This window comes from Microcaecilia unicolor, chromosome 2, assembly GCF_901765095.1.
Source record: "Microcaecilia unicolor chromosome 2, aMicUni1.1, whole genome shotgun sequence".
NCBI lineage: Eukaryota > Metazoa > Chordata > Amphibia > Gymnophiona > Siphonopidae > Microcaecilia > Microcaecilia unicolor.
Window position 1 is genome coordinate 356672101 of NC_044032.1, and position 23949 is coordinate 356696049.

Sequence of the window (23949 nt, forward strand, 5' to 3'; positions counted from 1 at the left end):
CTTGAGATAGGATGGCATGACATATATGGCCTCTTCAGAACTTGTTAGTTGTTCTGCAGGAAGGGAGAGTGAAGATGTAAGCATGCACATGCCAGTAATGAATAAGTCACTAACATTCATAATCATACTCTCCTCTTCTTCCACTATTGCTCCCTTTCAAACTTGTCTTCAGGCAGTGACTGGTTGGTTAGATGACAATTGCCTCTTTCTTAATTCTTCTAAATGTGAGGCAGTCCACTTCCCTTATCCCCACACTACAATTCGTCCCCCTCCAAAAGAGTAAAGGGCGCCACCCTTTTCTTCTAAGGTATAGTACAAGTGCTTGGGGTCACTCTGGATGCTAAACTTTCTTTTAAGCCCCATATCACCTCTGTTCATCTTTCCTTCTTTGTTGTCCATCAGATTTATTCACTTAAACTATTCCTTCCTCTTTACCATCTCAAAACTCTCAATTTGTTGCTTGTTGTCTCTCAACTTGACTGCTGCAATACTTTTTATAATAGTCTTCCTCTTTGCTCCATCAAACGCCTACAGCTTGTCTATGACCGTTAGGCATACTCACAGTAGTCATTGCTATGACCATGTTTCTCCTTTCCTGGAAAAACAACTGTGACTCCCTATCTCAGCTCACCTGAAATTCAAAATATTAGTTTTGGTGCACCTTGTCCCCCTCCCCCATCTCTCCTTTTCTCCTTATCCTTCTCCCCCCTCTGTTCTTTCCCCTCACACTTCCTTTCTTTTCTCTTTCTTTTTCTCATTGTATTCTCAGTCTCTTATAATTTTTTTTTACACTGTACACCGCCGTGCTATGCCCTTGTTTTATGGCATATCAAGTATGTGCAATAAATAAAACATCTGGGCCTGTAGCTCAGGTGGTAAGAGTGCTACAATGATATGTGGAAAAGTACCTAGGTCAATAGGAGTGTTAAAAACAAGAAACAAAACAATCAAAAGAAAACCTCTAACTCTGAAAGTGTGTTGTAGAGAAGATAGGGGAGGATGTTCTCCTTAAATATAAACTAATGTTGTTCATATTTGGCAAAGAAGTATTGTCACATAATATACATTGTTTTTTGACTGTGCACACATTTCTTGTAGCTACCAGCAGACTCCAACTCCAGCTGCAGGACAGCAGTTATTAAACACAATATCCAAAAAACTGACTCCAAAGACTCCAGTTTTGCAGGTCTGTATTGCCTGGTCTGTATTGCCCTAGAGAATGTTGCTGACATTTCAGTGGTTTTATTTAATACGAGTTTTCTTAATTTGCTGACTTCATATTCTATACAGTTTTCATTGATAAGGCCTATTACAGCATATGTAGATGTTCTGAACACAGGTGTAAAAGCTAACACATTAAAAACCACAGCAGTGAGTTAAATATTGAAGTTCTTGCATTACGGTCTAGATTAGGCCTCTGCCTGGAAACAGGATAGATGCCGCACTTTCTTCCACTAGTAGAGGGGGCAATCGGTGGCACTTCTTTTTCTTCCTATTCCTACATAGAATCTAAGGCCCCTATTTACTAACCTGTGGTAAAATAATGTGACATTTTGCTATATTATTGTAGGATTCACTGCAGTGTAGTAAATAATGCAATAAATTTATTTTTGCATGGCTGCAGCCAGGAATATCATATGTTCCCAGCTACACCAATGTAAAGATAGCAGGTTCCAAGTTGGGCCTTCTGTATTTTAAAAGGCCACACCAGTGATTTTTTAAAAAAATTTAAAATAAAGCTTTTCTATAGACTCTCACCGTGGAATACACTGTCAATCCCTTTTCCATAAACAGATCCACAGCCCCTTTCCCAGTCTCTTATCCAATTAGAAACCCTTTCACCTCCAGTCTTTTTTCCCAGTAAGAGACCGCCCCAGAATCCACACCCCAACCTTCTTATCCTTTTTCCAATAACATCCATATCCCCCTCACAGTCCTCCAGAGTCTACTGGGTACTCCTGCATCTTTCCCTCCCTACTGCTCACCAGGAAGACTCCCAAAAGTGGTGGGGAATCCTAGGAAGGGCTGTTAACTGTAAAATTGATTAACGGGTGTGTAGATTACTGAAAGAAGCTCCTTTCTTGGGCTGTGGGGGTGATCTTTTATTGGGAACAGTGTTGGGGGGGGGGGTCTAATTTTTCTTTTGAATCGGTGAACCCTTTAGGTTGCTCCTAGAGAGGAAGGTTAATCCACCTCTTGAAGTGTTGTTCTTTCCATGAGTAACAAAGGATACTCCACAACTCATTAACATGTGTTGCAGTAAAAATAGAGGCATTTTTTAAAATTGTGAGATAGACTACTCATTATTTTCCAACCATTAAGGCAATACTATTGCAATTTGCTTAACCAGAGGAGTGAACAAAGTAAAATCTGAGTATTCAACTTTTACAGTTTTTGCCAGATATAGTTGTATTAGAAATGGTTCTTAGTTTGTTCCAAATGTTAATTCTGCTTTTTTATATTACTCAAGAAGTTTAGTCTCCCTGTCTTGTATCAGAATCCCTCAAGTTCAAAAGAGGTAAAGTTTTCAAACTGGGGTTAAAAAAAAACCCTGAAGTTTTATTGTAAGAAGAGTAGGTTCTTTTTAGAACATATGAGCAGTTGTTTGTACTCTTTGGGGTTGGTATCAAAATATTACCAGCGCCAGCATTATGACTCAGAAGACTCTAGTCTTATCAGAATACGGGACTTAATTTCAAAAGAGAATACCTTAAAAATGACATAAAGTGACATTTCAACATTTTTCTGAGAAAAGCATCCAAATCATGATTTTCAAACTCGTATTTAAGACGTTCTCTGTAGTGCATACAAATCACAAGGGGACATGTTGGGGGCGGGATTGGGCGTTCCCAAAATCTGGACATTTTTCTGCCATAATGGAACAAAGCAAAAATGCCCAAGGCGAAAAGCTAGACGTTTTGGTCTAGACCTGTTTCAGTCAAGCCTGAATCACAAAAAGGTGCCCTAAATGATGAGATGACCACTGGAGGGATTAAGGCATGGCCCCCCTTACCTCCCCATTAGTCCCCTCTCCTATCCCCCAAAGAGTGAAAAAACAGTACATACCAGACTCTGACAGCTTCAAATGTTATGGTCAGTCCTATTAGAGCAGCAAGCAGGTCCCTGTAACATTAGGAATCCTGTTCTAGACAGTAGTGAGATGTGAATGTGGGGACTAAATCCACATTGCAGCTCTGCATATCTCCTCTGTAGAGGCTGACCTCAAGTGGGCTACCCATGTAGCAATGGCTCTGACCTTGTGAGCTATGACATGACCCTCTAGAATCAGCCCAGCCTGGGCATAAGAAAACAAAATGCAGTCTGCCAGCCAATTTGAAAGAGTATGTTTACCAATGGATGCCCCCATCCTTTTAAGGTCAAAATAAATAAAATTTGGGTGAACCTTCTGTGGACTTTAGTCCACTCCAGATAGAAGATCAAAACTGTCTTGCCACAGTGTCCAGTGTGCTTTCACAGGATGACCATGTGGTTTTGGGAAAAGTGTTGGTAGAACAATTGACTGGTGAAAATGGAATTCTGATATTACCTTAGGAAGGAACTTAGGATGAGTACTAGAGGTGTGCAGGGGACATAGTCTGGTCCTCATCTCCTCCTGTCCCCATTCACTTTGGATCCATCCCCTCCCATCCCTGTGGTATTAATGACTACTACTACTACTACTTAACATTTCTAGAGCAGTACTAGGGTTACGCAGTGCTGTACAGATTAACAAAAAAGGACAGTCCCTGCTCCAAGGAGCTTACAATCTAATGGGCGAAATGTCAAGTAGGGGCAGTCCAGATTTCCTGAATAGAATGGTGGTTAGGTGCCGAAGGCGACATTGAAGAGGTGGGCTTTGAGCAAGGCTTTGAAGATGGGCAGGGAGGGGGCCTGGCGTATGGGCTCAGGGAATGTATTCCAGGCATGGGGTGAGGCGAGGCAGAAAGGGCGGAGTCGAGTTGGCAGTGGTGGAGAAGGATACTGACAGGAGGGATTTGTCTTGAGAACGGAGGTTACGGGTAGGAATGTAAAGGGAGATGAGGGTAGAGAGGTAGGGAGGGGCTGTAGATCGAGTGCATTTGTAGGTTAAAAGGAGAAGCTTAAACTGTATGCGGTACCTGATCGGAAGCCAGTGAAGTGACTTGAGAAGAGGGGTGATATGAGTGTACCGGTTCAGGCGGAAGATAAGACGTGAGGCAGAGTTTTGAACGGACTGAAGGGGGGATAGATGGCAAAGTGGGAGGCCAGTGAGGAGTAGGTTGCAGTAGTCAAGGCGAGAGGTAATGAGAGAATGGATGAGAGTTCGGGTGGTGTGCTCAGACAGGAAGGGGCGAATTTTGCTGATGTCATAGAGAAAGAAGCGACAGGTCTTGGCTATCTGCTGGATATGCGCAGAGAAGGAGAGGGAGGAGTCAAAGATGACCCCGAGGTTGCGGGCAGATGAAAGGGGGACGATGAGGGTGTTATCAACAGAGATAGAGAGTGGAGGGAGAGGAGAAGTGGGTTTGGGAGGGAAGACAATAAGCTCAGTCTTGGCCATGTTCAGTTTCAAGTGGCGGTTGGACATCCAGGTTGCAATGTCGGCTAAGCAGGCCAATACTTTAGCCTGGGTTTCTGCAGTGATTTCTGGTGTGGAGAGATAAAGCTGGGTGTCATCAGCATAAAGATGATATTGGAACCCATGGGAGGAGATTAGGGAACCCAGGGAGGAGGTGTAGATTGAGAAAAGAAGGGGTCCAAGGACAGATCCCTGAGGAACTCCAACAGAGAGCGGGATGGGGGTGGCGGAAGAACCCTGAGAATGTACTCTGAAGGTACGGTGGGAGAGATAAGAGGAGAACCAGGAGAGGACAGAGCCCTGGAACCCAAGTGAGGACAGTGTGGCGAGAAGTAAGTTATGATTGACAGTGTCAAAAGCGGCGGATAGGTCGAGGAGGATAAGGATGGAGTAGTGACCTTTGGATTTGGTAAGGAACAGGTCATTGCAGACTTTAGATAGTGCCGTTTCCGTCGAGTGTAGGGGGCGAAAGCCGGATTGAAGTGGATCAAGGATGGCGTGAGAGGATAGAAAATCAAGGCAACGGCTGTGAACTGCGCGTTCAAGTATCTTGGAGAGGAAGGGTAGGAGGGAAAATGGAGCAGTAGTTGGAGGGACAGGTAGTGTCAAGTGATGGTTTTTTGAGGCGTGGTGTGACTACAGCATGCTTGAAGGTGTCAGAGACAGTTGCAGTGGAGAGAGAGAAGTTGAGGATATGACAGATGGAGGGGGTGACAGTAGGAGTGATGGTGTTAAGTAAGTTGGTGGGGATGGAGTCTGAGGAACAGGTGGTGCATTTCGAAGAGGAGAGAGGATAGGCAGTTTCCTCTTCGGTGATATCGGGAAAAGAGGAGAAGGAGGCCTGGGTTGGTTGGTTGAGGGAGTGTGTTATAGGGTGAGGAGAAGATGGTTTGGAGGTGAATTCGAGGTTGATTTTCTGCACCTTGTCGCGAAAGTAGTCCGCCAGTGATTGAGGAGAGAGTGGGGGGGGGGGGGGGGGGGTGGGAGCGGAGGGCACTTTGACTGTTTTGTCACCAACACCTCAGGTACGTGCAGATTTCTGTGGGTTTCCCATTGGCCTTATCCCTGTGCATACCTTTAATGAGTACAAAAAACACCACTCTGTTGTTATACAACTTAGTGTAAAGTGGATCAGCTACTAAGACCTGGAGCTCACTGACGTTGGGGGCTGAAGTGACTGCCATCAGAAACAAGACCTTTTAGGTCAGGTACTTCAGATGATAGGTATCAAGCTGCTCAAATGGAGCTTTCATTAACTGGGTAAGGGCAACATTGAGATCCCGTTCACTGCAGGAGGCTTGGTGGGAGGGTTTAGCAAAAGCAAACTGCTCATGAAGCGAACAACTAAAGGCTGAGCAGAGATAGACTCACCCTCTGCCCGATGATGCTAAGCTCCAGTTGCACTGAGGTGAATCCTTACTGATTTGGTCTTGAGACCTGACTCTGAGTGGTGGTGAATGTGTTCAAGCAGTTTTTGTGTGGGGCAAGAAAATGGAACTAAGTCCTTGCCCTCATATCAGATGACAAACTTTTTCCATTTGAACCATAAGATCCCCTAGTGGAATCTCTACTGTAAGTAATCAGAACCTGAGACACACCCTTCGGTAATGTCAAGGATTCCATCTCTAACCTGTCAACATCCAAGCCATGAGGGCCAGGGATCGGAGGTCGGGATGCAAGAGGGGACTCTTCATCCTGAGTGTTGAGAATCAGAAAATATTCCAGTCACCACGGATCTTCAGAGTCTAGCTCCAGAAGTAGAGAGAGCCAGATCTGCTCTGGGCAGTATAGCTTGATGAAAATATGGTTCCCCAATCCTGCTTGAGTTTCAGGAGAGTTTTTGCTACGAGAGGCATTGGAGGATATGCATATAGAAGACCCTTCCCCCAGTTGAGGAGAGAGGCATCCAAGGCTAATCTGTGGTGTGTTCCCAATCTGGAGCAGAACTAAGGGACTTTCTTGTTGAGGGGAGTAGCAAAAAGGTCTATCAAAGAGGTGCCCCACTCTCAAAAGATTTTCTGGGTAATGCCTTCTTATAAGGTTGCGTGACCTGACCGATTCAGTCAGTCTGCCAGTTAGAGTTGTTTTCCCTTACCAGCATAAACCTGCATTGGCATGCCTGATGTAGCTGCCCCCATTTATGCCAAGTCTCTTGCAGACATAAATTGGAACGCCTAAGTGTGGCAAGCAGTGTGTATAATTTACAGTATTTTATAAGTTGTGTGCCATATATGCCTCCTTACATTTATGTGTTATTCCACACACTTCTTTATAGAATAGCATGTAAAGCAGTTGCATCCATAATTGGCACTGTTTGCTGCATTTGTGTGTGCAAGGCATGCGTAACTACAAACCCAGAGTTATAGAATTGCCTTTAAAGAGACTGAATTTCACTGCTCTCCCTATAACTTCTATTTCCAGCCCAGCCCCCACCCCTCCCCTCCATTCATCACAAAAAAATTAATCTTACCCTAGAGAAATGTTGGCTGAACTGCGGCTTATACAGCCAAAATATGTTAGTTATCCATGCTTGCACTAAAAAAAAAACCCTCTTATGAGGTCAGCAGCCACTGCTGGCTACATAAAGGCATTTGAATATCAAGCCCCTCATTTTCAATGAGTGAAAACTAAGAGAAAAAAATAAACCTGTGTTCTACTTAATGAGTTTTATTTTCTGATTGATTAGTGACTGTACTTTTGTGTGATTTCATATAACTGTATACTTAAATTTGCTTAAAAAAATACCTTGCTTTTACTACAAGGGATATGTATAACCTATTTTTTTTAATCATTTCCTATTTGGAACTATTTGTATCCTAACAGAAAACAGCTCTAAGAGAGAGATTTTCTTTTCAAGAGACTGGTAAAATTTCCAGCTCTGGCATTTCTTGCAAAAGGTAGTGTATCTTTAATACATTCTATGTTCTTGTTTTTTCTACAACAGGAATGTTTATGTATGTAAGGGTGAAAAGAAGTGTTTGTCTTTTATTTAAGACACATTACATTACCTTGGAAAGCTGACTTGCTAGCTTGTAAAATACATTTGTCTTTGTCTTCTGGGAGTAGCCTAGTGGTTAGTGCAGTGGACTTTGATCCTGGGGAACTGAGTTTGATTCCCACTGCAGCTCCTTGTGACTCTGGGCAAGTCACTTAACCCTCCATTGCCCCTGGTACAAAATAAGTACCTGAATATATGTAAACTGCTTTGAATGTAGTTGCAAAAACCTCAGAAAAGCGGTATATCAAGTCCCATTTCCCTTTCCTTCTGGTTTTCTAGATCAATGTTTCTCAACCTTTGTTTTTTTTTTATTTCAGGGCACACTGTCAAGCTTGCTTTATACTTGTGGCACACCAACCCAAATTTTGCAAAGTTGTCATATTAGCTAGTCATTGGTCAGTGGCCACTTGACTGTGGAATACTAGAAAATTACTTTAAAATTGACAATATGTCTAAAATATACCGTATTTTTCGGACTATAAGACGCACCGGACCATAAGACGCACCTAGGTTTTAGAGGAGGGAAATAGGAAAAACATTTTTTTCCTTTTTCTCCTCTAAAACCTAGGTGCTCCGGTGCATCTTGTCCGAATCCCTCTCTACAAGTTCGGGATCGCCGTCAGGGTTACCTCCTCCCCCCCCCCCCCCCCCCCCGGCCCTGTCACCACTTCTCCCCTTACTCACGCGATCTTCCCTGGTGGCCTAGTGACGTCGGGGCAGGAAAGAGCCCCCTCTTTCCTGCCCAGCGCGCTGCTCTCCATCCTCCTGTATGCAGCCTGACGGTCTTGGCGAGATTCAAAATGGCCGCCGAGAATTGAAGTCTCGGCGGCCATTTTGAATCTCGCTGAGACCGTCAGGCTGCATACAGGAGGATGGAGAGCAGCGCGCTGGGCAGGAAAGAGGGGGCTCTTTCCTTTTTGCATGGGTACACTTGTGAAAGAATTAGATTTTGTGTAGATAAGTTTCTACTTACTGGGGGGGGGGGGGGGAATGGATTTTTTAAAAAATAAAATCACAGCCTGTATGAACCAATCAGACCCATGCCATGTGAGATCATTTGTTGCTGACATGCTAATATGAAGAGAGAAAGCTAGAGAAGATGTATGATGATTGAGAAGTAGAGTTTTCCATCATGCACTTCTGAAGTGTTGTACAATTAACAGAGTTTCAATTTAAAATTTAGTGGAATGTGTTTTAACTGGCTGTTAGATACTTTTATTTGTATAATTAGCATTTATTTACAGATTTGTCATTTAAATAAAATTGCTGTTGGAGCCATTTTCTCTCTTCAACTTTTTTCATCATATGACCTATTTATTTTCCTAAACTTTTCTTTCCGTTCTGCCTTTATTCCTTGTAATCATAATTGATGACTTTTTGTAAGCATGCATTCTCTGGACAACTTTATTCTTATCTATTGTCTTATTTATACTGTATCTAAATTTTGTAGTATGGTGGACACCTCCTATTATCCATCTTCTCATAAAGACTAAACAGCGTCAGAATTTTTCAGATCTCATTTTTCTGCCACAGACTGAATGACCTTTAATGGGTTATTTGGCTTTGCTTCTTGTTGTATTAGTGTACCTGACTGTAATTTTAACAGAGTAATAAAAACATTATTCCTTGTTACCTCTCTTACCAAACAAGCACTGTGTACTGGACTTGGCCTTTCTATTTCTCTCTTGATGAATGGTTTCCAGTAAGGCGCGTAATTTGGGGGATATGAGTGGAGGAGTGGCCTAGTGGTTAGGGTGGTGGACTTTGGTCCTGGGGAACTGAGGAACTGAGTTCGATTCCCGACATAGGCAGCTCCTTGTGACTCTGGGCAAGTCACTTAACCCTCCATTGCCCCATGTAAGCCACATTGAGCCTGCCATGAGTGGGAATGCGCGGGGTACAAATGTAACAATCAGATATCTGTGGTGAATATGCATACCTTTCATTAAATCAACATAGCTGCATTCAAAAGATGTTAATATTCTTAAGTTTTTGAAATCAAATGGGTGCTTTCTTTGTCATATCTGAAAAAGGGGCCTGTGTGTTCTTAAAAGCTCATGTACTAAAACATCTTTCTATTAATCTTATGTTAGTCAAATAAAAAGATTCCAGATCCTGCAAAGAATCCAGTTTTCCCAGGTCTAATAAATAAAGCTACTGGAACACTGAAGATGCAAATATATCTCATATGTATTCACAGAATCCTGAAAGACAAATCTGTTTTGTGAACCCCAAATATCAGGTTGGGAGCCATAGCCTGTGAGGTTGCTGCATGTGTTGCTGGACTGAGTTCTTCTTTGGGTTTCTCTTTTCTCTGTATTTACTGAAAGAATTTATTGTTAATTAAACTCCCTTTTTCAATTATAAAAGAAAACCACAAATTGTCTTTTTTCCTTTAATAGTTTGAAGGTTAAGTCACCAAATCGACCTCTTGCAGTTGCTTTGGAGCCCCTGGAACCTGTTATTTCAGCTCGAGAGAGAGAGCTCCAGGTATATTTCTCTCTTTTCCTCTTTCATACTAAATACCTTATAGTGTGGCTATACAAAGATCAGAATATTTTTGCCCTTGAATATCTGCATCAGGAGTCGGCAATATTTTTTTTACAATGTTTACACTCCCCACCCCCATAACATTTTTTATTTTCTGTAAACTTCCTGCTTCAAATAAATGCTCATATCAGTAAGTAGTAGTAGTAGTAGTACACAACAATTTATAACTACTCAATGAGTAATGTTGCTGAGCCGGAGTGAAGGGATAAGTAGGCCTCCCCCACATGGGCATCTTTAGTGTAACTATTCTAGGATGAGTGAGGGAGGGGATTAGAAATAGATGAATGAAAGGATTTGCCTGTTTTAATTGCTCCCCAAGAACTGGAGCACTGAAAAACAGTCTTTGTGCATTCCTTGCAAGAGGAAATCATTGTTAACATCATCTTTCTAATCTGGAAACATTTTCCTCCTTCCAAGGCTTGGCTCTCTCTTGGGCCTGTGTACCCAAGATCAACTTTCTGAGAAGCCAAGCAGAGGGTTATGAGATGGCCAGCTCTCACCCAAAATGAACCTTGTATATCATACACAAAATTACTACTTTCTGAAAGGCCACCACTACTACTTCTAGGCAATTGAATAGCATTATATTTTTTAGAGCATAGGAGAATATTTCTAATTCATTACATATCTCTATACTGGCACTTCACGTTCTCAGTCAGAATCACAGCACAAAAAATTACACAGCAAGAGTGAAATTACAGCATCATTACTGCACACAGTTAGGCCCGAGTTTAAGTTACATCATATGCCTGCCATGTTAGCATTTAGTGATGACGGTGTGAGATGGATTCTAACTGTCTGAAGAGAGAGAGTGCAATAAGGCCAGCTGGTCTTATGGACACAACTTTTTCTGGGCACTTCCTTTTATGCACGCTGATGCCGCACGGTGAAAGCCTATGCTATAGCATTACAGAAATAAGTGTAACCTGGCATCGGTGATCCTTACATTTAGGTGCATGTAGTTACACCTACTATAGATCTGGCCTAACTGCAGTTACCTAGAGCATCAGGGGGATGCGTAGCACAGTATTCTGTAAATTATGCGTGTAATTGGGAGCCGCGCTCATGCGCCGCCTACATGTATATCCTCTTGCAATTGCACACTTACCACTTAGGACATTTATGCACAGAAATGCTAATTTTCTATGCACTTAATACACACAGAGATACCCATATGTACCTAGTTATAGAATTGCTCTTTAAGAGTGCAGAGCACAAATCTATCGGTGTTATGTTGTGGCTATTTCTGGGTATGAGCTCCCGTCATTACTTGTTCTAGATTTTATGCAAAGTAAGTTAAGCAAAAGATAAGTGAGCAGTTTAACTTGGTCAGCTTCTGGGTCAGTTAGAGTACTTATGAACGAACTCTGGTCTGGAGTGCCACAGCTTATTCATAAAATTTATAACCACTTCCCTGAACAATTGTCCAAAACAGCGTACATAAAAATAAATCATGTAAAACACAAATTGCATTATAGCTGAGAAAGAAGCATGAGCTATGTAACATTAATAGATGACAATTACATTTTTATCAGTATATAAATGAATCGTGTAAAATAACACAATTGCATTATAGCTGAGAGAGAAGCATGTGCTAAGTAACATGAATAAATGACAATTACATGTTGTCAGAATATCATTAAAATAGACCATCCAAGATAACTTCACCATGACTATGTCCAATAACCACCATTAGCCTCAGGTAGAAGTTAGTCCATTGTGGGAAAAAAAGCACTTACTTAGACTTCGATAGAAATGGGCAGTATTCAGAGAGACAATATATATGGCTAAAACAATTTTTACATCTGGAAATCCCTTCAATCACTGTCCTCTAAATCTTTGCACCAAATTATCCCCTGAGGGTGGGTATATTATAGTATGGAAAAACTAAATATTTTTTGGCTCCTTGACACTTTGACCAAATGAGTAAGCTTAGCAGTAAGCTAAGAAAAATGGCATCAGGGTTCAAACCCCACTGATGCTTCTTGTGACTGTAGGCACTTGTCACCCTCTGTTGCCTCAGGTACAAACTTAGGACTAGACTTACTAAAACGTGCTAGCATAAAGACTGATTATTTACTGCAGGTCACACTTAAGCCCTGTTGTATAATTTATTAATAATGTATGTTAATCACATTAGTGTGTGCTAATGCAGTGTTATGCTTCAGTATCTATAGCCCTTACATTCATAATTGTTTGCAGTCTAACTTGCCTTGACCTACCAGTGAAAAGGTTTGAGCTAAAGCTTAATAAATAAAAAAATAAGTTACTTCATTTTAACATTGTACTCCTGAGCTATAAGTACATGGCAGATGTGGGGCTGATAATTCTTTGTTTTTTGTTATGCTGTTTTCTATTTTTGATTGCTTAGATCAGAGGTTAACAATACCTAACTTGCAAAAGTATTTCTTGCATTCCACCAGCCCCTTCAAACTCATATGCCTCTAACTCTCCTTCTCTTTTCCCCCCAACCTGCAGGGGAATAATTCCCATCCTCTTCAACAGTCTTCTCTACCTCTTTCTCTGTCAGATTCCCAAACCCTTTCACAGTGGGCCTCATGTCAGCAGCTGCAGATCAACAGCTAAGACTGGACATGCTTACATACCCCAGCTCCTCTGGGCTTCTGCCTGAGACAGTGAGGCCTGTGACTGCCTGCAGTCTTAATTATCAGCTTGTGCACCTGCCTTTCTGTTGAACACAGTACCACTGATATGAGGTCTATCGTGGGAGGAATTGAAGGTTCAAGGGCAGGTCACCAGTGGTTCCAAAGTCAACGAGACTGGGAAATAATAAAGACTAGAGTTCCAGGGCTGGGCCCTTAATTGGGGATGTTTTTTCCTTGTGACTCTGGATTTCTTGCCTGCCTGCCTAGGAAAGTAAGCTAAATTAGAAACTGAAGTCACTCGGAACTGTTCTTCAGTTGATTTTCCCGTGGAAACTGGAGTTCATCCTCCAGTGATACTGTCAAGTTCTCTGAGCCTTGATGGACAGGAGACTTACATATATCCCTTATGCTGCACCATTTTCAAGGCCAGCTGATATGTTGCTTAGTTAAACTGATGTGTTGCTTAAATTGTCATGCTGAAGTGTATCTGTGTGCATGTGTGTGATAGGCTCTTGGTCTAGTTTTCCTATTGTATTTAGGGGACAATTTTATAAAATGGGTGTACAGTAGGAGTCTTTTTTATAAAGAAAAGTAGGTGCCTATTTTCCTTTATAGAATGCTAGTGTAACTCGGTAAATACACGCTTAACATTTAGATGTGAGCACTTAAGCCAATCATAAAGCTGGTGTGAGCGTCTAAGTGCAGCAGATGCCAACATAACTTACATATTCTGTAAGTTACATGCATAGGTGAGAGCCCCACCTATAATACACCCATGCAGTGCTCATGTAAACACCCACCTTCCACTACAAACTATTTGAGATACATGCATAGCTATAGAATAGCTTGTAAGCCGCTTATTCAGAATTTACGCACATATATGCACACCTGTGCAGGTAAAAGCCAGTGTTTTTTAACTTAACAATCATATACAGTGCCTGCTTTTAAGTGCCCTGTTATAGAATTGCCCTATTGATGTAAGAAATAGCCTGAAGCATTGCTGTGCATTTTTAAGCTCATGTTTTTGGTTTTAAACAGACTGCTGTGTATGGCAAACTGGTAGCAGCCAGGCAGAAGTTGGCCAGTGAAAAGGATATTCCTCCTGCCGTACTGGCCACCAACAAGGTACTGGTGGATATGGCCAAGAACAGGTATGGTTATCAACAGTTTACAGTATACTTTAAATGGAATATGTTTACAGTATTTTTTTCTTTCAGTACTGGGAACATAATATAACAAAGGCAATGTTCAAGTCAGCCAAGATTTTACCAAACCTGTTTCTATCCATTTTTCTCTCTGCCTTCTCCCTGGTGTGTCTTTCATTTACCACTTATCCAAATTCTCTAATCCAGAAATTTCCAAATCCCATCCTTGGAAATCCCCAACGGGACTGGTGTTCAGGATAACAAAAATATCCAAATAAACCTACTTATTAGAGCAAATACTGAAAGTGACCCTATTCAGGGTTATTGAGAACTAGTGTTGTAATTGTTAGCTGCCTGTGGTTAGAAAGAAGCATGGATATATCAGTAGGTGCTACACCTGCACTCATCTGTAAACTATCCCCTGGAGGACCAAGTGTGTACATAAGCTTCATGTCCCAAACCAGCCATTATCCAGTAAATAAGGGCTCTGTATTGGGTCAGTCCTTTGGGAGTTCTGCCAAGCCTATAGAACTGGGGCCCAGATGCACAAAGTTTACTGTGCTGTTAACGTTTGCTTTAGACTGGTTCTATCCAGTCTAAAGCAAACATTTATGTAGAAACCCCGTGGCTCTAATGTGTGCTGTTAACAGCCACCAAGAACTCTATGCAAATGTATTACAATGAGCTCATTAGTATTCTAATGAGCTCATTCATAGTCTAATGTGTATTCTGAGAGATGCACAGCTCTAGAGCAGTGCATCTCTGGACCACCATGGAAATAAATTAGGAGCAGTCCTAATTTAACAAACAAATTTTATGGCTGCTCTGGAGCCGTCAGAGAGGAGAGAATCACAAGCAGGCAGCTGCAAAGGCTGCCTGCTTGTGCTTCCTACCTCTAACCTCCTGGTACCCCCCCTCCCCCCCCCCCCCCCCCCCCCAATTTTTTTATTTCCATGGTGGTCCAGTGGACCCTGACCCCCTTCTCGCACGACCCCCCCCCCCCCCCCCCCAATCTTTAAAAAAAATTTCCCTGGTGGTCCAGTGGACTAGACCTCTTCCCCCACACGTGTATACAACCCCTCTCCCGTACCCGCATCCCTCCCTGTACATTTACAACAAGGTGGATGCAGGAGGGCGGGAGCAGCAGCTCCTCCCTCGGGCCCGCCTGGAACAAAATTGCTGCGTCCAGGCCCTGCACAGTGCATTCTGCGATGCACTGGATGGACTAAACATTATATAAAGAAAAAAACCTGGGGTGGGGGGGGTTTGCACGTGCCGTAGAAGGGGTTTGGGGGAGTCATGTGTAAAGCCCCCTCTTGCCTCTAAAAGGGAGCTAAACACTTCAGAAGAGACTGAAAGCCCTTTTGGTAAAAGAAACACACTCCAGAGTTTAGTTTTTCTCTTTTATAATAATGCTAAAATGTATTAGAGTAACTAAATAATTACAATAAAAATTCTTTTATCCCAGTATTACAGAAAATTGAATTCTTATTTATATCAGTCTAAATTTCAGCATATGCAAAATAAAATCTCTCTGTATTTCCCTGGAAGCTTAATAAATCTGACTGCCACAAGATGTGCTTGTCAGATTACTGAAGCTTAATTTTGTCCAATCTCTTAATGCCTTATATTTGTCCAATCACTTAATGCCTTATAGTTTCTCTTTACTATCTGGTATTCTTCAACTCTGACCTCTAAGGTCACTTTCACATAATTCTGCTTCTTTGGTATTTTTCCTAATTATCCATCATTTGCCCTTTGTAACCTCCCCCTCCCCCAAATATTTATCACTCATATTTGTCCTTCACTGAAAGAGTGTCTCTGCATTATGTTCAGAGCCTTTTTGAAGCAAACAGAGGCTTGTTAAAGGTTATGGCCTATTACTTAGGCCAAGCAAGCCTGTTTGTTCTCTTGTCCCTGAAAAGGCCAAGAAGACATAGGCTAGCTGTAGATCATAGATACGGGAATAAGTTATATATACAAAGCTTGCTGATCTGCAAAAGCAGGCAGCTCTATACTAAACACATGGTCCACTGGACCACCAGGGAAAGTTAAAAAATAAAAGATTGGGGGGGGGGGGGGGGGGGTCAGTGTCCACTGATCCACCAGGAAAAATAAAACTTTTTTTTTTTTAAAGTGTGCGATTGAGGAGGGCCTGGTGCATCAGAGCTGTGAAATGCATTTGACAGCTCTGACTCGCAAACAGCAAGGATGCACAAAGGGAGATCTGTACATCTCATTTGAATGCAATCCCCTTTGTGCATCACTGGCTGTTAGCGAGTCGCTAAATTTTACCGAGGCAGCCGTATTTTACGGCTGCCTTTGTGCATCGGGCCCTGGATCTGCAATGTGGTTTTGTCATCTGTTCTCACATGTGGATAGGCCTTTAAAAGTAAAACTGTGTTTAAATGATGGTACTCTTTGACCCTGTTCTGCTTAGGCTTCAGCATCTTGTCTCAAGGTTTTGGCATACAGAATCAGTATGGGTATCTGCACATTTCAAACTTAGAATGCTTGTTTTCCTTTCTGCCATGCCTTGTTGCCCAGTGTCATTTTCAGCTGATCCACTTGTGAACCTGATACTTATAGAACTTGTCAAGTGGATGCAGCAGTGACCCCAGACTCTGGTACTTGTGCATTCTCATTCTCTGTCATATGAACTGAATTCTGCCTAGGATATACTGGATCATGTGGCGTTTCCAACACCCTCCTCCTTCATTTGTCTAGGTTCTACTGTAGCATTTCTTCCAGTGATTCAGCTCAGTTTTTGTCCTTCTTTCTCTCTTGTTCTCGCCATCTTTTTCTTTTCAGCTTCCATCTTTCTTCCCTTCAGTGCCATCTGTACTTACTTTCCTGTAGATTTTCTCATGTCTTCCAGTCTCGCTTAACCAGAAGCATCTCAAAGACTTTCTTTTGTTTAAGACTTTTCATTGTTTAGATTAAGTGATGTGATTTGATTCCTCAGTTGTCTGTATTCTGTTTATTGTATGGATATTTTTATTGTAATCCTCTTTGGATAAGGGCAGAAAACAAATAATAAATCTAATCTAATAATCTAGTTTTCAACTTAATTTTCCTCTCTTATAGCCTTCTATTCGTTTCACTTCCATCCCTTTCACTCTCTGCTTTTGCTTCTTATCATAGTATCCCTCATCCTATTAATTTCTTTTTCCTTTTCGTCCGTACCAGACCAGTCCAGATGAATGGGGTAGTTGTGCCACCCACCAGTGGATGAAGACAAAAATAGAAAGTAGTTCCATGTTGTTTGCCTTTTAGGGCTTTGCGCAGCTGTAGAATGTTCAGTATATTCTGTCTCCAGCAGATGATTGATGGTAAGTGCAGTTCCCATCTGATTCTTCTCAGCTCCTGATCTAGGGGATTCCTAAGTGTCGGTTGAGCAGAAACTCCTACCAAAAGAGGCTTCCTTTCAATATGATGAGCATTCTTGGAGCTGGGGTGAAACCTGGTGGTGCCGGGTCCCTGCCCTGCCTTCCTACCTTCATTTATTTTTATCATACCGTGGAGATACAGCTGTACCAGAACCTGGGTGGCATCGAGAGGGACTGAGTGCCCCTATTTCTTTCTGGAAAATAAATTGAGGTAAGTTTCTTTCCTTTGTTGCCTGGACTGCAAGTTCCAGGTCTCTTTCATTTTCTTGGCAGTTGGCTGTTCCATGCACTCCTAGTCGACTTAGCTAGAGGAAGTGATGTCAGCCGGTCCGGGGACACTCCTTCATTTTTTTCTTTCTCTGCCATTTCGTGTCTCTGGTTTTGGCGCCATGTTTTCTTTCTCAGCAGTGCTGAATTAACTGCAGGGGCCAACAGTTTCATGCCTGCAGTACTCTGTGTTGCAGCATATGGAGACTTTTTTTTCTTCTAGCAGGCTCCTTCTTTCAGAGTTCCTTGCTTTTGGATACCTGCAGTTTCTTAGTCATGCAGCTGCTAGGTTGCTGGCAGTGATTCACTGTGCATGTCGTTTGGGCAATTCAGGAACTCCTGGTCTCGTATGCAGCAGTTTCTCTTCCCCGATCGCTTATATCTTCAGTTAAAAACAAAACAAAACCCAAAACGAACACATATGCAGCTCTGTATAGCTCCTGTATAGCACTGCTCCACAGGTTGGATTCAGCTTCAGTTAGTGTGAATCATTTCCTGTGTATTGTTATGGGAATAGAAATTTCTTCAGTTCCCGATGATAGTGGCTTAGTCTCAGACCTTAATTATGCTGCTTGGGTCTTCTGGCTGTTTAGTCTGTGGGTGTTTCCTTGCTTTCAATTTCTTTTCCTCTCTCAAGGTGGCAACCTGTGTTTGGGTCTTCCGAAGTTACTTCTTTCAAAGCAGCATGATGTGAGAGCTTCATCAGTTGCCTAGAGGTTCAGATATTTGCTATTCAGTGTCCTGGCAGTCACTTCTCAGCTGCAGTCTTCTCTTCTTGCAGGTTCTGGAAGTCTCATCCCCTTTCCAGTTGTAGAATTCTCCTGTTTAGAGCTGCAGAAGTGTCTCTTCTTTGACTTTGCTATCATCTCCTGTTTGTTTTTAAAGCTGCAAAAGTCTCTTCTCTTTCAGGTTGCTGGCTGCTTCATATTTCAGCCCTATGCCAGTATCCTCATTTTAAATTTGCAGACATCTTCTGTATTTCACCGCGACTGCAGTCTCCTCTGTTCAGAGTTGCATATGTCTCCTTTGTTTCAGCGCTACAGCAGTCTCCTCTGTTCAGAGTTGCATATGTCTCCTTTGTTTTAGCGCTACAGCAGTCTCCTCTGTTTTGGAGTTGCACACATCTCCCTTGCAGCGCTACATCAGTCTCCTCTCTTCAAAGTGGCAGACTTATTCTATATTTCTCAGTGGCATGAGTCTCATTTATTGCGACCCTAAGATGTCTCCAATATTTTAGGTTGCAGGCATCTTATAGGTCAACGGGTCAGAGATATCTCTCTTTTTTTGGGCTGCACATGTATCCAATATGTCACAGTTACAGTAGTCTCTCTTCTCTCTGAGTTGCAGACGCTTCCTATATTACTGACCTACAGTAATCTATTTGGATTGTAAGCATCTACTGATTTTCATTACACCAGTGTCTCCTTTCTTTGGAGCGGTGGTCCTCTACCATCCTTCTAGATCAGGACTGTTCCTCTGTTAACAGCGGCAAAGGTCTACTGTATTTTGGAGCTCCCAGAACGCGGCTGCTTTTCAGTATGGTGGGCATTTGCTAGGAACCTGTTTGATTTCAGTCCTCCAGATATCTCTACTGCTATTCAGTAGCCTGATTTCATTGGTTTTTCCTCCATATGGCCTACTTCAGGTCAGTAGAGGTCTGCTGTACTTCACCTCTAAGGAACTCCATTCTGACTTGTATCTGCGGGGCTCTGCCTCTTCTCCCTTGGGACTGACTTAGACACCTCTGTCTCTGTCCAGATCAGGTCAGCTGGTTCAGTCCTATCTCTTGAGATATGCATAGTTGAGCTTTCACCTGATCTTAGCACATCTCTGAGGTATTTGCCATATCCATTTTTGATTCACATATAGTCAGCTCTTGGTTCTTGGCTGTGGCCATGCTAAATGTGTTCTCAACCTAAGAGTTCAGCTATTCTAGCTGCAATATCATCGGCACTCTGCCTACTGACGGGGTTGTCTGTGTTTTCACAGGAGGCAGTCATTCTCTTTTAGAGTTACAGACTTGGCCTCTCTGGCACACCTGTAGCCAGAGCTCTTCTATCAAAGTATCTGTTTGGTTGCTGTGCTGATTAACTCAGTTGGGTTTAGATCTGCAAGCTCTCCCTTGGGTGATAAGTTGAAACCATCTGCTTAGTGTGTTGCGGCGGCTAAGAAAGCAAATAGATTGTTAGGTATTATTAGGAAAGGAATGGAAAACAAAAATGATGACATTATAATGCCTTTGTATTGGTCCATGGTGCGACCGCACCTTGAATATTGTGTTCAATTCTGGTCACCACATCGCCAGAAAGATATAGTGGAATTAGAAAAGGTACAGAGAAGGGTGACGAAAATGATAAAGGGGATGGGACGACTTTCCTATGAGGAAAGGCTGAAGCGGCTAGGGCTCTTCAGCTTGGAGAAAAGGCAGCTGAGGGGAGATACGATAGAGGTCTATAAAATAATGAGTGGAGTGAAACCAGGTAGCTGTGAATCGTTTATTTATTCTTTTCAAAAATACTACGACTAGGGGGGCACGCGATGAAGCTACAAAGTAGTAAATATAAAACGAATCGGTGGAGAAAATTTTGCTTCACTCAACGTGTAATTAAACTCTGGAATTTGTTGCCAGAGAATGTACTAAGGGCAGTTAGCTTAGTGGGGTTTTAAAAAGGTTTGAACGGCTTTCTAAAGGAAAAGTCCATAGACCATTATTAAATTGACTTAAAAATCCACTACTTATTTCTGGGATAAGCATCATAAAATGTATTGAGCTTTTCAGGGATCTTGCCGGGTATTTGGGACCTGGATTGGCCACTGTTGGAAACAGGATGCTGGGCTTGATGGACCTTTGGTCTTTCCCAGTGTGGCAATACTTATGTACTTATGTGACAGCTATTCTATTTGCTTTTCATTGCAGGGAAAACAAGAAAGTCCAGACAGACACTGATTTTCCGATGACAGTTCTGCTCTTGGCTTAACTGAAGGGGTTTTCATATATGGCCTAGCTGTCGAGTCGTTGGCTCGGTACTCTTCAGGATTCCACGTATCATTCTGTTTACTCTATAGTGCACCTCTGGCGCTTGTTGTAGGGTAAGTTGCAATTATCTGGGGGGCATAGATCTATTCTAATGACAGGTGTTTTTGCACAGATGTCACAGATGGATGTGGTACTCCTGTACCTGCCGCTTATGGAATGTACCTGCAAATGTAGCTCTGTGGTTGAGCTACCTCATCCAACTTTCACTTTTAATTACTCGCCCAGCTCTATGCCAGTCTACCCCTTTGATGGGATCTAAGTCAAGCTGGATTGCAGGTTCTCAGCTGAAGATGTTATGTGGGAATCCGTTTCTCATGATTGTAGTAGCAGTCTAGTGGCTTCTTGGTTTCCAGCTTGTTTATTTCTGTGTTCCCTAGCCTGGAAGCATAGACAAATGCTTCTCCTTTCCAGACTGTTCTCCTGTCATCCTGTGTTTCAAGTTCTTCCTATTCCTTGGTCTAAGTCTGCCGTTCAGCAATTGTGTAGAGTAGTCAGCCTTTTGGAGACTAGTGCTTTCATCCTTTCTTGGGTAGTCCACTATGGTTCTCTCTCTTCCTACTCCTTGGCCTTAGGTGAATGCATGTGAGGGCCTTCCCAGGAACTTTTATTCTTCTTGAATGTCTCAATCCATTTTATTCTAGGCCAGATGTTTGGGAGTATGTTTGGGAGACCTTCTCTAGTTTTTTGTTCTTCCGGGTTGTTATCTAAAGAAGGTAGTCCCACCCTATTTAGGGAACTGCTTTTACACATCTCATTCATTTGGACTTGTCTGGTAAGGAGAAATTATGTGTTACCTGATAATTTTCTTTCCTTTAGTATCTTTATTTTTCAGACATTTTTCCTTTCTTGGAAGTCTTCGTTTTCATGCTCTGTTTCATGTACCTCATATCTCTGTGCAATAATGGCACGTCAGTGGAAAATGTGCCTATTTTTTCAGTAAGTGCCTGAGTAAGTGCTTCCTGACTCAGTGAAGCATCTTCCTCTCTGTGAAGGATATACCTACTTCTTTCCATTGCTTTTTGGCTGAGTGTGCACCTCCTGACAGTGAAATATCTGCCTGTCAGTAGAAGATATGCCTAACTTCTTCAATGACATACTGGCTGAGTGCACCCCTCCTGGCTTAGTGAAATATTTGTATGTCAGTAGAGGATTCGCCTAACTTCATCCATATCCTGGTTGAGAATGAGTTCATACTTTCCTTTCCTCAGTTACCTAATATTATGGATGTGAGCACCATGGCTTGACTAAATGTTATATTGAACATTCTACAGTTGTGCAAGGCTCTAAAAGGGCAGATCACGTGGAGCTACTTTTTATTTCTGTCTCCATCCGCTGGTGGGTGATCACAACTACCTGTTCATCTGGTTTGGTCTGGTAGGACTAAAGGAAAGAAAATTATGAGGTAAGACATAATTTCTCCTTCCTTCTTTCCTTATCCCTTGCTTCCACCAACCCACAATTTTTTCTGCCCCTCTCTTTTCCGGTAGTCTCCTGTCTCTCATCCCCACCATCTTCCTTGCTGCCTTTTTAGTGAACGTCACTTCACCCTAGATAGTGGTCAAATAGCTCTTCTCATGTGACTTATTCCTCATTAGAATTTTTACAATAATGCAGGTTATAAATAAATGTTATTATTATCTGGCTAGATCTTTCTGTAGCATTCAATCTGGTCAACCACTCTGTACTCCTGTCTCATTTCTCTGAGATTGACCTGAGGGGAAAGAGTGATCAAGTGGTTTTCCTTTCTTTTAAATAAGTGTTCCTTCTGAATGATCACACCTTCCTTCCTTCCCTTGTTTTTTAACCATTTGAAGTACCCCAGGGCTCTATTTTTTCTCCTTTTTAGTTCAATATCTTCTTAAATTTTCTAGCTATAATCATTCAGGATTTTGGTATTTGTTCAGATTTTTGGCATTACACCGACTCCATTCGCTTTGCAGTCTACTAGAACCCTCAACTCTTCGTGTGTTCGTGCTTTTTTAGAATCCCAACTTGGCTATTGTAATGCTGCTTGTGCTGCCATAGCTCACTACCAGCTGAAGCACCTGCAAATGCTAAAGAAAACACTGTAGGACAATTCTTATGGTAATGCCTACAGATATGATCATGTCTCCCCATTGTTATCCAAACTGCATTGGCTACCAGTCAAGTATCGTGCTTTTCGTTTAAGGTCCTGGATCATAAAGCCTGTTATCTAGGCAGACCACTCTATTTGTTCTCATTGACAATTTCTATACCTTTACTCGCTCTTATCAATTATTAGATACCCACTGCCTTGTTCTTCCAGCCTCCCAGATGTACATATTATGAATCTAGCTGGAATGCTGCTTTCTCCTTTCTGGCCCCGAAGTTAGGGAATGATTTGCTCCCTTACCCCATTCAGAACAATCTTTAAGGTTTTATTAAAAACCTTCAATTTGAAATGGTCTTTGAGCATATGCTTTCCCCAGTCTCTAATTTTTAGTATTTTTTTTCCTTCTTTCTCTAATTTGTATGGTTGATAGTCTTCTGACCTATTCAAATTGTTGGCATTCCTTTCATTCTTCCGTTTAGATTATTTTACTTTGTGAACTTCCTTGATCTGCCTGTCAGATAAGGTGATACATCAAGTTCAAGTCATAAACAAAAACATTTAAATGTGTAATTGGCATATGAATGTTAGTGCCTATTTTATAGAATTACCTGCATCATGGCTGCCAATTTCCTGCATCACAATGTACTTTTCTTACAGGTCCCTGTGATGGTGCAGTGGTATAGTTTGCATGAGTAGATTTGCAGTGTGAAATTTTGCGTTGAGAGAGACCCTTGGATTTAAATATATGGATCGATTATTGGTCATCATATATATTCATTGCCACAGTACATATAGTATTGACTATATGTATGATTATACGTATGACCACTGAGCTATACTGTATGTATGTAGCCATTATTACCATCTATCCATATAGCAAAGTGGTTTAATTTAGGACAGCCTTTTTGCTGGCCTAAATTTAACTACTTAGCTGTAAAAATAGCAGCTGAATATCACCACCTTTCTGTACAATTGAGTGGAATGAGTATAGCTAAAAATTCATGGTAGGGTACTTATAACTTATATGTTTAGTAACCACTGCAAAACATGGTTTATGGTTTATTAGGTTTTATGAACTGCAAAACGATTTACAAATTAAATTATTTGAAGAAAAAGAATGCTAATAACTAGATAAGAAAGATTAAATAGGAAGGACATAAACAGAATATAGGAATGCAATTACAAGGAGAGGGGTATAAGTGATGTGAGGCAAGGTAAGAATAGGACTTATAGATCATACACCACAGTGTTACGTGTATTTAAACATTGGGCTGATAACTTTCATCTGGCTTTGTGAACAACATCGGCATATACTGCAACAGGAT

General features: G+C 41.8%; 1 protein-coding gene across 1 annotated transcript in view; it reads left to right on the forward strand.

Moving 5' to 3' along the window:
- The window catches only part of WRN (WRN RecQ like helicase), a 442993-nt gene that overhangs the window by 311134 nt on the left and 107910 nt on the right, over window positions 1-23949 (forward strand). Inside the window, 4 exon segments of the mRNA XM_030194495.1 lie at window positions 1099-1186; window positions 7382-7455; window positions 9959-10046; window positions 13751-13863. Of these exon segments, the coding sequence (XP_030050355.1) occupies window positions 1099-1186; window positions 7382-7455; window positions 9959-10046; window positions 13751-13863 (363 nt within the window).